This window comes from Thermobia domestica, chromosome 5 (genome assembly GCF_964235325.1).
Source record: "Thermobia domestica chromosome 5, izTheDome1.hap1.1, whole genome shotgun sequence".
Lineage (NCBI taxonomy): Eukaryota > Metazoa > Arthropoda > Insecta > Zygentoma > Lepismatidae > Thermobia > Thermobia domestica.
In genome coordinates this window covers 147,928,220-147,947,302 of record NC_137458.1, presented here as the reverse complement: position 1 = coordinate 147,947,302, position 19,083 = coordinate 147,928,220, and the positions used below count along the sequence as shown (strand labels likewise).

At 34.8% G+C, this 19,083-nt stretch overlaps 1 protein-coding gene across 4 annotated transcripts in view; it reads left to right on the top strand.

Annotated features, from left to right (window-relative positions):
* The window catches only part of LOC145686159 (uncharacterized), a 550,748-nt gene that overhangs the window by 357,633 nt on the left and 174,032 nt on the right, over positions 1–19,083 (top strand). For all 4 annotated transcript variants that reach the window (XM_081759157.1, XM_081759158.1, XM_081759159.1 and 1 more), the window contains exon 5: positions 14,197–14,319. In XM_081759157.1, coding sequence (XP_081615283.1) covers positions 14,197–14,319 — 123 coding nt within the window. The remainder of the gene's footprint in view (positions 1–14,196; positions 14,320–19,083) is intronic.

Genomic DNA, 19,083 nt, shown 5'->3' with positions numbered 1-19,083 from the left:
AACAACATAGTAACGTGTACGAATGATTAAGAAAGTCCGAAAATTGGGACTCCTCCTGAATCTTGCGATTTTTGCTGTGAAGTACGTACCGACAGTAAGAAATAAACAAAAAGCGAGAAATTTAACTGATCTTGGTTTGTAATTCAATTAAAATATACACCGAATAGTCTTTTCTTTCCAATTTTTCACTATTGAACTTGGCATGCCAGGGCAAAATTACTTGTTTACATACTTTGTGTTGGTTTTTCTTTTTCTTTCTTTCTTTTTTCTTTTTGAAAAAAAAAAGAAATGTGTTAAGGTATCGTATTTTCTTCCTGTATACCTACATGAATCATGCACTTCCAAATGTAAATTAGAAGTGCTTTATAATTCATTTGATAAATAGGTGGAGTACTCAGAAAACGATTTAATACACTTCACGCCCTGAGTTTCGGTGCTTTTGATATTAATGTAATCTTTGCAATGCGTGATTTTGTATTTTTATATCGTAAACTTGCAGATTAGGCTGTTGTTAATTGTTTGCTTGTAAAGTTCTTGAAATATGGGATATTTTGTATTGTACGATTTTCAGAAGTGGTGTAATGTTCTTATAAATTTTTCCACTGTATTAATTTCTTTTCACCTTAACCAAAGGATTAATTTGTCTGCCTGTTGAGTACTACTTGATTGACTTGTTCATACAGCCACCCTTTCATTCCATAACCTCTCTGATTTCCCAATGAAGAAATTAGTGAAGGTTTTGTTAAAATTGATCCAATAGCTTTTGAGAGCGTTTATTATGTTTTCTCGGTTTGTTTTATTATTTAGTGCGTTTATCGTATTCATTATCTCCGAGAGCTCCCTCGTGGCTAAGCGGTTAGCGTGCGCACCTTTGGCGTGGGAGACCCGGGTTCGATTCCCGGCGGGAGCTCATGTGGTTCGGATTCCACGTTAATCAGTAGGTCCACGTCTCATATAGCCTCGCTGCTAAAAGGGACGCTAAACTAGAATCAACTCAGCTCATTATCTCCGAATTTTATTATTGAGTGAATACTATATTTGTTTCTACCGTTTGTTTTATTATTGAGTGCTTTTATCATATTCGTTTTATCCGTTATAACTTTATTGTTAAGTTTTCATTGTATTTCTTGTCTGTTTATTTTTATTATTAAGTTTATGGTATTCGTTATCTCTGTTCGTTTTATTATTGAGTGATTATCTCTGTTCGTTTTATTATTGAGTGATTATCTCCGTTAGTTTTATTGTTGAACATGTTTATCATATTCGTTATGTCCCTATTTCTTTATTGTTGAGTTTTATTGCATTCGTTATCTCCGTTAGAGCTTTATTATCGAGTGTGCACTATGTTCGTTATCTTTGATTGATTTTATCATATCTTTTTATCTACGTAAAAGTGTAATTTAATATAGAACATGATAATTGCATGGATTTAATTTTCCCTGGGGAGTCTGCATATATGGTATATCAATATTAAGGGGCCTCAGTCTTTGAAAGTATTGCCTTATTGTAAGGAGCGGTTACTAGAATAAAATTCTCCAGGCTGGATGCATAGTTCAATGACTTAAAGAAGAATATAATATTGAACACAGCTATATCAACGTGAAACCTACGTAACAAAAATATGTTCTATGTTTTCAGAACATTTTCAGAAACTTTTCCAAAAACAAGCGTGTGTATCTTTATTATTCTATATAACCGAAAGTTCGCAGGAACAGTCACAGATGAAGTGAGAACAATTCTGTGAAAGAACCAACTGACAACTACCTTTCGTCAGCTTATTGACTTATTCAACTGAAAGAAGACGACTTCCTTGCGTGCTTGGAAGAGACTCAAAAGAAACTCCGGTTTAACGTCATGTGAATTGTGTGCGAAAAAAAAAAAAAACGTACAGTAGTTTTATTTGGTGTGAAACTGAGTTTACAGATAAGCTTACGAGTATGTAAACTTTTTCTCCTTGTACAGAAATTGTTTATTGTTTTTTTCCTAATTTTTTTTCCTTCTAAACTGACGAACTATTCTTATATTTGACATAACCAATTTCTTTACCAAATATTCAGGCTAGCTAATATACTCATTAGATGGAGGAGTTACACTACAGAAAGTTATACCATACAAGCACAGATTTTTTCAGCAATGAGAATTTTATTGCCCACGAGAGTAGAAATTCCTAGTCTCGAAAACGAGACGGAAAGTTCTTTGTCAAATTTGAGACAGAACGAGAAATTTGACCATTCTCGTCTCGTTTTCAAAACGAGACGAGAAGTATTATAAAATGTTCTCATCTTGTCACGATTGTCGAAAAATCGTATGTTCATTTTAAATCATAAATTGCTCTGTACATTGGATATAACACGAAAATACTACTTTGTATTTCTCAGCTTATTGAATATCCAAGGAACAGAAGAAAAATAGGTAATTGCTTTGCTTGTGTACATACACTGACAAGGAGACTTACGGAAGTGTCACTCACCGATTTGAATGAAACTTTGCATACTTGTAGAACATCAAAAAATAATCGAAACGTGTTTTTTTTTTGTTTTTTTTTTGTTTTTGTTTCGGCAATGGTGAAGATTTAAGGGTAGAAACCATCCACTGAACGTTACGGGTAGTCTCCAAGCATATACAGAAAACAACCATTTAATATAGAAGAAACCATACTACCAAGGGCGTTTTAGAATCTGACGTCAAAATTACAAAATTCAAAATGTCGGATCCAATATAGTGATTACAATTACAAAATGTTTTCTGTTTCGAAATTCTCTGCACTTAGCCAAGAACATTTATAGTTGGCAGAGGTTACTAGGAGAAGGTTGCAGACCAATTTGAAATCCCTTTCTATTGATTTCAAAATGATTTATTTTAACGGAATACTTGATTAAAGTGAGTCTCTGCACCTTTCTCTATTCGGGGTGCTTATGTATAATGCCTCTCACTATAAAATATCCTCAATTGTTATAATTATGAATTTATTGAGAAAACTCTTCACAATATATTGTTTCGTTAAAAAAAAGCATAAACATTGGAAAACGCTTCACAGTAATGATATTTAGTAAAAGATGTTGGCATAAAGATTCATAAGTGTAGAAACCATAATGCATCGATCTTATTACAGCTATAACTGACAAATCACGAAATGCAACAAAATCTTCTTCCAAATAATTGTTTTTGTATCACACTTATCTAATAAGATTTGCAAATCTGGGAGAAGAAAACTGATTGATTATGAATCAGTGATTTGGATCTAAATTTTATTACCACGGAGATGTAAATTTATGTTATAGTTGTAGAGAGAAATATCAGTAAAATGTCTCAAGAAGTTTTTACACGGCCTAAAGACGAACACATCAAGAGGCTGAATCCTAGCAGTTGTTAGTGCCGAATGATTTCTATTTTGAGGTACTCCTTTGTTCGTAAAATAGGTTGAAAAGTTGATTATTTGTGACTTCTCCACGAATCTAATAACAAAATGGATTTTGCGTTAGACACTGGGAGAATAGCCACTTGAAACCATGATCTCCCAAGACCTGATGTTAATTTTTTTTCGAATTTGATGCTTTCACAAGGACATTTTCAGATTAAATGACGTTGGTTTGGACTATAGGGCTAAAGTTCCATTCTTTTCCTGCAAAATAATTAACAACGGTGATAACAGAACACAATTTTCAGAAATTAAAGGCTGTATGGTGTAACTGTAAATTATAGATTTATTGACTGTGCTACACTTTCTACTGTTTGTATCTCTGTAAACGCTATAGTGAGATATGCAGAGACTCACTTTAATCAAGCATCCCATTAAAATGAGTATAGAAAGGGGTTCCAAATTGGTCTACAACCTCCTCGCAGCAATCTCTGCCAACTATAATTGTTCTTGGCTAACTGCAGAGAATTTCAAACCAGAAGGCATTTTGTAATTGTAATCACTATATTGGATCCGCCATTTTGAAATTTGTAATTTCGACGTCAGATTCTGAATCATCTGTCCTAAAACGCCCCTGGCAGTATGTTTTCTTCTACCTAGGTAAATTAAATGGTTATTTTCGGATTATGCTTAGAGATCATCCCTAACGTTCAAAGAGTGGTTTCCACCCTTAAATCTTCACCATTGCCGAAAGAAAAATGCGTGTCGATTATTTTTCGATGTTCTACAAATGTGCAAAGTTTCATTCAAATCGGTGAGTGACACTTCCGTAAGTTTCCTTGTGAGTTTCTTTCTCCTTCCTAGTATGATTGAATATACTACTTCATTTGCAATTCACTGCCAAGGATAAATATCTGTTTCTTCAGTTCTTTCTGCAACACGACTGGCTTCTTGTCCTTTCAAACGTAGAAATGGACAAATGCATAGATATTTATATATTTCCTATTACGTATATATCTACGATGCAAAGTAATGATGGCTGCAGAATTCATCACAACAGAATATAGGCGAAGGGCCACGGTGGCTTAGTGCTAGATCGTTCACCTCTGGTGCATAGGGTCCTTAGTTCGATCCCAGCTCGCTCCAAGTGAGCTTTGTAGTGGACAAAGACCGTGTACGTGTTTTCTTGGGGTTGTCCCGTTTCCTCCCACTTTCTTCATTCCACGATTTTATTAATTTCTCATCATCACAGTCTCCTTTTAGCCTAACCGGTGTACCCGCTAGAAGTAAAACTTAAAGAACGTCGACGAAGGATGATATTGGATGTAAAGATGCCTCAGTGAGAGAAATAGCTGAACATAGAAGAGGATTTTCATCAGGTCTTGTTAAAAAAATATTGAGATCTATCAGGTGTTTCATTTTGAGAGCTTCTGGATGTAAGACATGGACTTCTAAAGGCAAAACCATGAACTAAATTTTTTGTTTAACACATCCACTTAATTTGAACTGACTGACACTCGCGGGTCAATGGTGGTAAGTTTGTAATCCAGCTGTCTTTGATGCTATATACTGTGGTGGGGAATGGCGTATACTTCTATGGTTGTTCGTAGATAGTAGTCTTTGCACCTGTCAAATGCACCGAACTCGAGCTCCCGTCGTGATTTGGTGCACATTATAACAGTAGACTTAGTCTTTCATTACCTCATTCAGACTTCTTTTTGGGTTATCATCTTTTTAGACTTTTACGCGTTTGGACGTTGTAGAATGAAAAAGTAAATACTGCTTTGCGACAGAATATAAAGTTCGCCAAATTTGACGAAATGTAACACTTGAAAATACTCTTAACAAGGTTGGTGAAGGAAGTTTCACTGCTAAATTGTAAGTTTTCGTTCCTCGTTAATTCGAACTCTGATCATCTAGATCTGTAGTTATATTTGGAATTTTACGAAGAGTTCTAACGGTTAAAGCTATCGCCTGTGCTCTCTTTACTTGCACTCAACTGTGCATTATATCACATTCTTCAAAAACCATTCATTTTCAGAATCGTCCCGGAAAATTGAAGGGCAGCTTTGCTCAGTGAGATCTTCAGTATTTTCCAGCCCATATGAACTTGTGGATAACATCTTATCTATAAATTTCGTCGAGATTCTTTCATTTCCTTTCGTCGTTCTACTAATTCTCCTATCGTTACTTGGGCTCACTACAGAACATAAGCATGGGACGTTAAATATTTAATTTCATTTTAAACATTGTTCTACTCAGGAAGTTTATTTAAAACTAGGTAAAATGACCATTCTTTGTATGGGAAAAATGTTTTTGCAAAACCTTTGAAATTGAATTAATGGGAAAATATACGACGATGTACCCATCTACTGATTCGTGAGCCAGTTGACATGCTGATTCTTCACTTGCGAAGGATAACCAATGCAAAAAAATTCAAATACATTAAAGGTATGCAACCCACAACATACGTCAAACGTTTGGGTTGCCTGCTTCACATGAAATATGGTTCACTGTACAGTCCGCAGCAAAAAACTTGCAACATGAGCAATTAAGTTTATTGTGAAACAACGAAGTCTTTTGCTCTAAAATAAGCGTGCAGGGGAGGAAGCCGAGGTTTCTGCTGGCGTGATTCGTGCCACGATGTTATGTTAATTCCCTTGGCTGTTACGCGTGCTTCCACAATAAACATACATACTCATGTTGCAGGTTTTTTTTTTGCTGCGGACTGTACATATACGTACTCTAAATGTTGACTCCCAATCTTCCCTTGATTCAAAAATCGAAAGAACTGCTTCGTACGCGATTAGACCTGCTGAAGATCTGCATATACAAAATTTAGTGGCTTTAGGCAAATACTTCTGTGCAAAAATCTGATACACAGGTTCGTTTTGGCTGTTGTATATATATATATATATATATATATATATATATATATATATATATATATATATATATATATATATATATAGGCTGTTCTAAAAATGGCTCCCACCGACCGCAGAGCACTATTCTACAGGTCAAAATAAAGCGAAAATATCAAATGGTGCTATACCCTCCAGGATCTTTCAGCCGCTATGAGGCATCAACATTTCATTATGTGGCAACGTCGCAGATTAACTTGAAACCATTCACATTATTCTACGAATCCAGCAATCAGTTACATCGATTGCTATACTAATATGTCATGTTAGTGTCAGTCTATATCGACTTTAACTGGCATCTAGAAAGAATTGATGTAACTATTTGATGGATTGGTAGAGCTACTCTATAGTTCTTTATCTGCGACGTTGCCACATAGTGTACTGAAAGATATATACAGAGAATATAATTGAGATAAATTATGATAAAGTGTGATAAAAATGTACTGTTCAAAAGAAGAGAGTCAGTTCTGTGAAGAAAGAACAAGAACAAGACTTGTACCATATCAAGACATAGCACATGGTTAACCAGACTACGTAATAGATAATCTTAAAGTATAATACAGATTCATTGAGTTTTTGGGGATTAGTAACCATTGGATGACATTATCTCAAATTTGATAAATTTCAGACATTTCAATTGGTAAAAATGACATAGTGGAGGAGGGTTCGGAAAATTTCATCTATATAGTGTACATAATTTTGCAGTACGGGTTCTCCACTTACTACATTTATAAGAAAAAGTTGAGGACTTAAGAAAGATATTTGTTAATGGTATGACTAGCATGAAAGATGGAGGACATCGGATCATAGAAAGGAAACTAATTTTGGGCAGTGCTTCTTGAAGCAATTGGTAGATAAGTGTATGCGTGGTTGCTATATGTATAGTTCTCCTCTGAGGGCGTTTGCATTGAATAACAAATTAATGGTGGGTGAACGTGAAAGGGCCCTGAAATAGCCCACGTACAAGCCCGCTATAAATCCTACTTATCCGAGTTTAAGGAAGTTTTCTTCTTGCACTGAACTCTGAACTTCGGATTCCCCGTATAAAGGAAGAAATATAGGAGCAGTAGTGCGCATTTTTCTATCTGGAGAAGAAAATTATGGGCATTTTAGTGATGACTTTTAATGTTAGCGTGCACGCAGAAGATATATGTAAAAGTAAACGACGTACTACTTAAAAAAAAAAAAAAAAACTTTCACACTTTCTTGGAAATGGAAACTTTATCGTGTTAAATGGTTTCAAACATCCCGTGAAATGGTCTGAATTTAAGTCTCGGTTCTTCATATAAAACATTTCAGTTTTTGTGCTTTATACAGTTCATGACGTCGATCTTCATGAAATTAGGGAATCAGTAAACTACTGATAATAAAGAAAGCATACTGTACATATTATGATTATTACTAATTACGAATTACAAAATTTACAGGTTCATCACCGTAGAAACAAAAAAACTATGTATGATTATATCTGTTCGTGAGAGCAAACGGATTAATTTTTCTCAAACAGGACTTTGCGGAAGCATATTTTACCCTTCAAAGTGATGTGGCATATAAACATATCCGGATATCGGCGTGGTATGTAAACAACATCTGGAGGAGGAGGGCGGGTGTGGTTTATAAGCCTAATTTGAGTTTAATTTCTGAAGTAAGAAATTGAACATCCAATCATAGGCTTGGATGGGTGTAAGGGCGTTCGTTTCTGAAGAAAGACAGATAGCCGTCCCTGATGATGATTCAAAAGGCAAATAAATTATCTGCATGTCAACAAATTTGTGCAAGCGTTACTTCCTCGTCTTCCAATATTGTAGGGCTTCATTAGAAAAAGAATTCTTACTAAATATAGCTATTTCACATTTTCCACGTCTTGATCCAACCAGTCATTAAAAAGAAAAATTCTTTTAGGAATTCTTTCCTAATCGTTTGCTCAATTCTTGTTAAACGTCTTCTTTAGCATATAGGGCAGAACATAGATGTGAAAATTAATTTGTACATAAACAGACAAAACAGCATGATTACTAACTAAGACTACGTTCCTCCTAATCTTTTTTTGTTTTCAAATACCTTCGTAATTTCTTATTACCACTATAAATACAAGTCGAAGATGGAACTACAGTCCCCCCTGTGAGTAGCGGTTTTAGCTCCACGCTGTTTGATGCCCATTACAAAGGTCGAATTCAAGCCACTCTTCCGGCTGAAAACATCCGCACACAGATTAAAACCTCATGGAAAGAGCTTCTGTCGGATTATCTGTTCCCTTCTGAGTGATTCTTGAGAAGTCAACATAGAATAACTGTCGTCAGGGCTCACGAGATGTTCGTTGATAGCTTTCACAGAATGTCACCCTCATAGCGGTTAGCGCTCATGAGAAAGAGAGAGGGCTTACATACAGATATTAATGGACCTCTTCCTGGAGCTAGATCGTGTCCAATATAAATGGTTACCAAGGACGGCAAGGACTTCATGTAGTCTACACGTGATTTCTTCTCTTTCTATACTGTAGTTCATGCTGTTAACTGTTTTGCATTACAATCGATGGAGTTCTTTCATTGTCACGCGAATGGTAGTTATTAGCGTGAAGAGACAAGAAAACTGAAGCCATTTTATGAGACAGGTCAGCTGTAACATCTCAGCGTTAAATTGAGTAGTTTGAATGGAAGATCTATTCTTCAATCATGTGTGTTGAATGCAATGTGTTGGGTCATGCACAGTCATGTTCTAAAGTAGATTTTCGCTTTAAGATCTGTTTATTTCAACCCAGTTGGTTCACTAGTGTATGATAAAGGGCCTTACTGGTAGACCGCTCATTTCTGGTTCTATTACAGACATGTAGTTTCGTGATGGACAATATAGTGATCGTAATGTTATTCTGTTTCCTTTCACATTCTCATTCCATCAATTATGGTCATCCCAAGACGAGACGAAATTTTCCTGCCAAAATACGAAGTGAGACAGTGCTCTTCCGGTAGAAATATATATATATATATATAATATTCCAGACATTTTCATACCTTTTCGAGATGAGACCAGCTCAAAACTTCCGTCTCATATGCATATGCATCCCTACCAGCAATCTTCATAAATCATTCGTTTTTATTAATTGTCCGTCTTCTTTTAGCTTCCAGCGCAAAACAGTGAACTTTAAATTTAATAATCTGTTGGATGTTGAACTTAATAAGAATCGAACGTTTAACTTTTCTCGCCCTTCATTTGATTCCCCAGCCTGAAAAAATCAATGTCAGCGGGACTGTACAGCATAATATACGAATTCAACTAAACTCAGCCAATCAGGATCAAACTTGGTGTGGTGGTAGACCCTAACATATTATACAAGCTTGTGAAATGATAGGGTGTGGATCTTTGGTTCCGAAGATATACCTAAAATGCGCAAATTTACTAATATAGTGTATAATATGCTGACCATATAAAATTCAGAATGCTGTCAAATTTTCCTGTTACCATGATCTGAACTTTCCTTGCTTCTGTATTTTGCTCAAAAGCAGGTTGAGGTACATTGAGCTAGTGTAGCTCATCAGGACCACTAAGTTACTTTAGTAGAAATAGGGTTACCAGTAACTTTCTCCTCCTATTCAAAAGTTGCAAGTGGTCCCACGTAGCGTAGTCGCTAACACTTTCGCCTTTGGTGCGAGCGGTCTCGCGCTCGATTCCTGGTGGGGACACTCGGTCGAAAAAATGTAAAAGCTTTTCTCAGGCCAGCCATAATGAGTGAGGCTTTCTTGGGTTTCCTCATCCACACCAGGCAAATGCCAGGATGGTACCTAACATACAGGTCCCAGGACGCTTTCTTCCTTCCCTTTCCTCGGATAGAGATCGCCGAGGGACATCATCCTTCGTACGTGACGAGCTAACATGGCCATAGATGCCGAAAGCCCAGAAATGTAATTCATAATTCCCAAAAAGTTGCAGTATATGGAAAACTTTAAATTAGAAGCTGGAGGAGAGAGAGAGAGAGAGAGAGAGAGAGAGAGAGAGAGAGCGAACGTAAAGCTTATGGTTACCACAAATACAAGAACTTGAAGTTGTGTGAATAGATTAGATGTTCATCAGTCTCATAGAAGTCCAACTTGAGAGAAAACATATTAGCTCAATAGAGCGCTCATTTCTGGTGCAAGGGGTCTCTGGTTCGATTTTAATGGAAAAGTGAAGCTGTGGTAGACAGAATCGTGACTGTGGGGTCTTCTCGAGGTTTTCCCGTTTTCTTCCACGTTCTCAACTCACCAATTTCATAATTTTCCCCTTTCACTACTCATTTGTAGTATTGTCCACGAAACGAGAGAATTAGTGGTCTCGTCCCGTAAATTTTTGTAGAAGTCTCATCTCGATTATTGAAAAATACGGTACTTTCTCGCCTCATCTCGATTATTGAAAAATACGGTACTTTCTCGCCTCATCTCGATTATTGAAAAATACGGTACTTTCTCGCCTTATCTCGATTATTGAAAAATACGGTACTTTCTCGCCTTATCTCGATTATTGAAGAATACTTTCTCGCCTCATCTCAATTATTGAAGAATACTTTCTCGCCTCATCTCGATTATTGAAGAATACTTTCTCGTCTCATCTCGATTATTGAAGAATACTTTCTCGTCTCATCTCGATTATTGAAGAATACTTTCTCGTCTCATCTCGATTATTGAAGAATACTTTCTCGTCTCATCTCGATTATTGAAGAATACTTTCTCGTCTCATCTCGATTATTGAAGAATACTTTCTCGTCTCATCTCGATTATTGAAGAATACTTTCTCGTCTCATCTCGATTATTGAAGAATACTTTCTCGTCTCCGTTTAGTAAATTTACGTTCAAAGTTTATACTCCGACTTTCTTGATTTTTATCTACGAGTTATTAAAATCCTGCGTCACGAAGAGATCTACGGAGTTTATGACATAACTACTTTTAAGCTATATTTAATATTAAAGAGTATATTGTATGACGACTTGGCATGTCGTTAAACGTTAATAAATACTCTTCGTTATGTTCGTATAGTCACTTTATCAATTTATAGTTTTTCAACTATAAATCATTCAAGACTCAACATTGCTTGAGATCTAAGACTTGGATGAACTACTGTTGTCCACAAGAATCGAGAATTAGAATTGCCATGTTTCTCGTCTCACCTCAAACAAAAATGTACTTCTCATCTCGCGGACAACACAAATAACTTGTTTCATTTAGCTTAAAGGGCAAATATGTGGAACGTTGATTTAATTTCATTTTGGGAGAGTTATTGTGTACCAGTACTGTTAAAATTACAGTAACCCCTCATTCTAATATTCAAACACTAGATTCTTCAAATTTTGAAACAAAAATAATACAGTAAGTACTATTGTGAGCCAGTGTGTGTTCTCTGGCCTTACATCTGGATCTTAGAACGTTATTATTTTCGAAATTCTGGTAATTAGGCTTAGGGGAGATAATTATAAATTTTGATTTGAATGTTAACAGTGAAGAAGAAAGGTTTATGAAATGAAAGAGCAATCCATTATGTTAACGCTATAAACAATCTCGGGAAGAAGAAATGGCACTTGTTAGATGTGTTAAACTATTTGGTCATCTCAACGGGACACTAATGAAATTTGCATACACACACATTTAATTATGTATTACTTGTTTCTTCCATTACCAACTTGCACTTTCAACAACGATTGCCTTGTTCAGTGTTTTTCTAGACGACATGCAGAACTCTTTAACTCACAAAGCCTTCCATTGTTGGAGCGGGGTAAAGAAAATCGCAATATATTATACACATAGCACTTGCATTTAGTCAATGTCTAAAATAGATATATGATTTCACTCTCGACGAGCCAAATTTATATCTTGAAGTGGTTTATTTTAAACTTTTGACAAGACGGTAGCAGAGTGTAAGAAACTGTTTGGGAAGTGCATAACGGATTAGAGTGATTATCGGAACTCATAAAATTGTGTGTGTTTTAATCATTACAAGTACTCTGTGTGACTGTTAGGAGAAATCAATCTACAATAGTCACAATATTGCTTCATAAGTTTTTTTTTTTCATTTGCAGTACGTAAATAAATACAGTGGGATCTCGTTAACTCGAAGTTGAAGGAAATACATAAAATTCAGGGTTCCAGTTATCAAGGTGGCAACAACAAAAATTCAAGATAGCGAGGTTTCACGTTCCTCATTAAAATTGATTATATAACCACTATAACTCGAAGTTGTGAAAGTTCTAAGGTAGAAGAAAAGTTACTGACCTAGAAACAGGTGGAGGGGGAAGTTTTCATGTCTAGACACGAGTAAAACATAATTACAATACATATTAGGAGCAATGACAATTACGTAAACGAGTAAGGGTTATAGCTTCGAGGTCACATCAAGAGAAATTCGACTTACAGAGGTAAACTTCGGCTTGTAGAGTTTCGTAGATACGAAAGTTCGAGTTACCAAAGTTTTTTATATATGATTATGGAACCTTTAAAATTCGGCTTATCGACGTAATTTTTAAACATTTGACTTACAGAGGTTATTTTAATATTGAATATTATGGAGAGTTTAAGGGAATTCGAGTTATCGATGTCCAACTATAGATTATTCTAGCAGAATATAAACTATCAGCTGCATCAGTTTGGCAATAAACGACGTACTTTTTGGCGTAATAAAAACGAGATTTTTTAAAATTATGCATCATAACTTTATCCCCAAACGTGTCATTTTTGTTCTGCTTGATGTGATTTATCGATTGATGTATCTTGTCTTTGGACAATATTACAACATACACAAAATAATTACACAAAAAATAATTAAATCTTAAGCATAATATGATATTGGGTTATATATCTTAGCCAAGCTTAGCAACAATAATATGATATTAGGTTATATTTCTTTAACCATGCTTAATCATGATATTGGGTTATATCTCTTTAGCCAAGCTTAATAATATGATATTAGGTTCTCTCTCTTGAACCAAGCTTATTCATAATGATAGTGGGTTACATTTCTTTAACCAAGCTTAAGCATAATATGATATTGGGTTATATCTCTTTAACCAAGCTTAATAACAATATGATACTGGGTTATCTCTCTTTAACTAAGCTTAATAATATGATACTGGGTTATCTCTAACCAAGCTTAATAATATATTGGGTTATATCTCTTTAACAATGCTTAATCATAATGTGATATTGGCTATATACTATGTCCTCTTGCTAGTGCCATAATGAAAAGCTTCATGGGGATGTACCTTAGTATCAGTTTAATCTTGATAGGTGTGACGTGGTTATTATATATTCTACAAAATTACAGATGCCGATTTACTCTTTCTTGTCATTTTGTTCAGCTCAATGAGGTGTATCGAGTGGTTTGTCTCAGCGTTGCATATTTTATTATTTTCGTTTAACGTTAATAATATTGTAAAAACGGAACCTGAATTGAGTATAAGTAATATGTATAGTCATGTTTATAAACTATAGTAGAATAAATTTTCTGCTTGAAAAAAAAAAAGAATGTGAAGGGGGATGGGACGGGTGTCCTTCCTTTTCCATAATCCGTTCAAGTCTCTGATTGTGAATGATACATGACATCCCAATCAGAGGTAGTTACCGGTATTTCTCATTCACTGAATACGTAAACTATTTTATTTAAACTACCATACTTGCAATAAATTTCAGTTCACTTGATTATAGAAATGTTGTAAAATTTAGTTCAATATAGTAGAACGTGTTATTTTTCTTCAGCTGGTATGACTTTTAATATCTTAATTTTCTACTAGTATGCTATATTGAGTGGCTAATACAGTTCCAGTTCGATCACTGAAAAACTCCCTTCTCAGGATGGTATTTTATAAATCTGATATTTTATATAATATACTTTCAAACTGAACATAAAATAACGCCGTTATTTATTGTTTTTCACATCAAATATAATATCTTTTACAGGGTCCTCAAAGAAGCGGGATCCAGGCCGTTCTGCAAGTCCTCTTAGCGATGGCTCTACAAATTCTGCAACTTCTCAAGTATCACGGCCTAACCATCAGCTCCCTCACTCCCGCCAGTCAGGACGTAAGTACTTCTACGTACAGTTTGGTATACTACTAAGTTTTTGCATGCAAATGACATATATTTTTTGTAAACTAAAAATGTACAATGTTACTGTAAAATAAAAGTGACATTTAAAAAAGTATACAATAAAAGACAAATTCTGACCAAAGCATGATAGCGTTACACTTTCGGCAAATCATCTTTGCTTTCATCAGACACATTATGATGAAGGCAAATATACTTTGTCGAAACTGTAACACTATTATTTATTAGTTAATATAGGGTTTGGTCAGAATTTGTCTTTTATTGTATACAAGAAGTTCCAAAACTAAAATGAGTGGTATTAAAAAAAAAAGTGTTTCAGTTATTTAATTTCTATTGTAAGAAGTCAGCAAAACTAAAATTCGTGCAACTTTTCTTCTGTCTCAAAATAACAGAATTGAAGTTCAGGTAACATACCATCACACAACTTAAATGAAGATTTATGAAACAGAGTTGTGACTTTTCAAACGTGCTACTACAGAGAGAACTATCACACGATAGGGTATGACGTCATAAATATGTTTTTCAGCTGCAGGCGATCTAAATAATTTTCATTACCATATTTCAGTGTAATCACTGTATCCTTCAAAGATTAGTTTTGTTTTGTTATCTTAAATATATATATATATATATATATATATATATATATATATATATATATATATATATATATATATATATAATATATCATTTTGCACAAGTCATATAAATAAATAAATAGAGTAGGATTATGTGGAATTGCTTTGCAACAACTAAGGGAGGAAAATTTTCCAAAACAATGAAATATGGCATATCTGGCTATAATAATTCAAGGGTTAGTATTTAAATTATAAACTACACATAAAATATAATTAATTAAGTTGCGAATAGAATTAGAAGAATCTGCGTTAATTTTGAGAAAAACTACTTTCAGTTTATAAACAATTATCTCTATTCTTCTCGTTTTTATGCTTTTATTTCCTTATTTTTTTCCTTTCAAACTGCTTCTTTTTGCATGTAGGAAGCTATAGGCTACATGTGAGGGCTGAATACGCGACAAAACGTACTAGCGACAAAACGTACCACCGACAAAACGTACCACTTACCCTGAGGGCTGCTTGTGAAGGGTTTTCTTAAAACACTTTAAATAATGACAAGCGACAAAACGTACCACTTGCCTGCAGGGCTACTTGCGAAGAGTCTTCCAATCAGCCATCAAATAATGTCAGGCGACAAAACGTACCACTTGATAGGACGGTATATAAGTATATATATAACGGCCAAAATAAGGTTAAAAGTTGAACAGATTGGTGCTGAGAAAAGTACCGATGCAAGACCAAGACTAAGACTAAGGCTAAGACTAAGACCATGCCTGCAAGATTCTCGCCAGACCAAGACCAACAAGAATCTTGTATATGCAATATTTGAATATTTGCTGATTTTCATCACACTTTATCCAGGCTTTGGACCAGAGACGGATAGGCATTATTAGAGGGGCGCGGGCGCTTTCTCCCACAAGGGCCACCACCATCTCAATGTCACAAAACAATTGCACAGTTTTCTTTCTACAGGAAGTCAATAGTATTAACAATTGACAATTAAAACCTGATATTCTTTGAACAGTATATTATTCTGAATTGTTCAAAATATTATATGAAGTTCAAGGAGAACGTATACTATATTACAAAATTTTTTAGTGTACTAGTTTTTGATGCTACTGTATCTATCACTTTTGCATTCGAAATATTTTTTTAAATAAATCTTTTTCAATAGACAACAAAATGTTTTCAAATGTTCCTGAGACATGGTACTCGTTAGCCTATTTTTAATGTATTTCAGTTTATTTCAATTTTGAAAAATTTCTTTCACATGTTACCTGAGTTATGGGCAAAGTCAATAAAAATTTGTATGTTGGAAACCAGGATAAGTATTACTGCACAAATTACAATTCTTCAAAATTAAAAAGCAGCACATTGGACAATTTTGCAACACGTTTTGCATTCGCTTTCCTTGTAAACAAATGTATTTTCTCCTAATTCTGAATCATTTGCACCATCAGCACAGCCATTTTTCCTCGGTTGTGTTCGTCATCAAGACTGACTTTCAAGGATATCCACGTCCCTCAAAAGTCCAAGAAAATACATTTATAGTATCATTGGAAACTTTTCTTAACTGAAGGTTTTCAGAAAATATGTAAGTTTATCGAAAGGCACGTCTGGAAGTTCTGTTACTTGGTTGAAGTGGCTAGGGTCCAAATAATCCATAAAGTACATTGCTTCTTGAATCTTGAAGAAATACTCAAAACTACCATGTCCAATATTGTGTTGAATGCTTCGATGCAGTACCTGGTCATTGGATAGAAGCAACTTCATCTTCATATTCACAGGAAAAATCTTTGTCCATCTCTGAAGGCGAATTGTCGACAGGTCAATAAAAAAAAAAAAAAAATCACGTTCTAAGTCTTCAAATTTGTTATTGGCCCATTCTGCAGAGCTTAATGCTGCATTCTTAACGGATTCAAAATCATCTCTCTACTCTTTCAGTTTGAACAGAGTAGTCTGCACCATGCGATAGGGCTACACTAGCAGCGCCCTCTATTTGGAGATAGTTTGACAGAGAGGTAGTCACTTGAAATATCTTAAGGAACTTTTCTGCTGTCCGAATTGTTTTAAACTTGAGAAGATCTTTTATATATCCTTTCGCTTTACACCTAGCTTTTGGTTTGATATTTTCTGTAGAAGCAATTTTCCTAATTGTTATGTTCAACTCTATATACAAAGCACTTTTTGGGTTCGAAAAATGACCAAACTTTTTCTGAACAACAGTGTTTTCTACCATCTTGTCTCCGCAATAACTCTAAGACGCCTTTGTTAACATTTGATCTTCCAAATGTACATTCGCTGATAAGACTCACGCATAAATATCGCACAGTCATTCAGCAGAACAATGACACAGAATCAATGCAATTTTTTGTCAGATCACATATGACATGATTGAGTATATGAGCGTAACACCACACGTGTAACTGAGTTTCTTAATAGTTAAGCAGTTAGCGTATGCGCCTTTGTGGTGGGAGACCTGGGTTCGATTACCGGCGGGAGCTCATGTGCTTCGGATTTCCCGTAAATCAGTATGCCCCGTCTCATATGGCCTCGCTGCTAAAAGGGCCGTTAAACTCAAAATCAACTGAATCACACGTGTAACTGATCATAGGTGAATTGAAAAAATCCGAATATTGTCCTTGCATGTTACTTGAGCCATCGGTTGAATTTCAAATACACTTCTTAATATCAAGGTTCAACTTCTGCAGAATTTCCAGCAGTAAACCGCAAAGACACTGGTCTGTGGTAGATATGCATTTTACAATGACAACAATACTTTGTTTAACAACCATTTTAACAACATACCGTAAAACAACAGAGCACTGGCCTGAAACTACTATATCTTGAGTAGTGTCTAATAGAACAGAAAATATTGAAGCTTGAGAGACTTCTTTCGAAATATCTTCTCTGATAAGTGTGCTGATAGCATTCAAAACATAATTCACCGTGTTTAGTAGAAGTTATGCGACCACAATCCTGCTTACTTCCTCGTATATGACTCTTCTCGGTGACCTTATCTAAATTACTTTTAAGCAGAAGATCAAATTTGCTTAAGAGAGGAATAATGTCCAAAAAGCTTCCATGATCTATAGCTGTGTCTTTCAGTTTATAGGCTGCTACATTTCCTCTGTAAATGAGCCCTCTTTTACCAATGAGTTTCTGCACTTTGACAACTCGATACATTACCTATCTGTTCTTCTCAACCTTATACTGCCGTTGTTTTACCTGTTCATGGGGAAGTAGTTTCTTAACATGAAGTGGTACGTTTTGTCGCGGATTAAATATCCGAAATGTTTTAATTAGTCCATGACAGGTTGTAATTTATATAAGTGGTACGTTTTGTCGTGGAATAAATATCAGAAATGCTTTAGTTAATCCATGATAGGTTGTCATTTATGACAGGTCGTCAAAAGTGGTACGTTTTGTCGCGAAAATTCAAGTGGTACGTTTTGTCGCTGGTACGTTTTGTCGGGACACCGTGAGGGCTACATTCACTGGAAAATCACAATAACATAATTAAATTTTAATTACATTCCATCATAAAAATAAACACTATATTACAGTCATAGTTTGTGTTAATAAAGAAAATATTGAGTATTTTTATTTTAGAAAAACTCGATATTTTCTCGTAAGTAAGGCGTCCTGTTTTATTATTTATCAGCAAGGTTTTGAAGAGTCACTAATATACACACAACTATTTCTATCTAGGGATAACGATGAAAGATTATCACTTATTATTTTATGTATTTTTTTTTTACTTTAACAAAATAGGCGCATTTGAACGAATTTTTGGTCTCTGTTTTAAGAAAACCATTATTCATTCAAAAATATAGAGAGTAGTTTCGTATATTTTAATGGCAGTTTAAGGAAAATTAGTTGTAAAGATAGTGTACTAAATAAATAGGATTGATTCACTTCTTTAAATTCAAAAAAGTGCAGCAATATTTACATGCTGGGTATATTTATAAGTATGGCACATAATGTGATGACATCTATGAGTAGGACTCGTTGAATTTACTCGCCATCGTGTCAAAATAGCATTCAGCAAACAATACATAATGTATTTTAAGTATATTGTCAATTCAACCATCAAGTATTAAATTTGTTTCCTTGTTAGTTAAGAGCTTTTAAGCCACGTCATAAAATTCGATCAGATAATAAA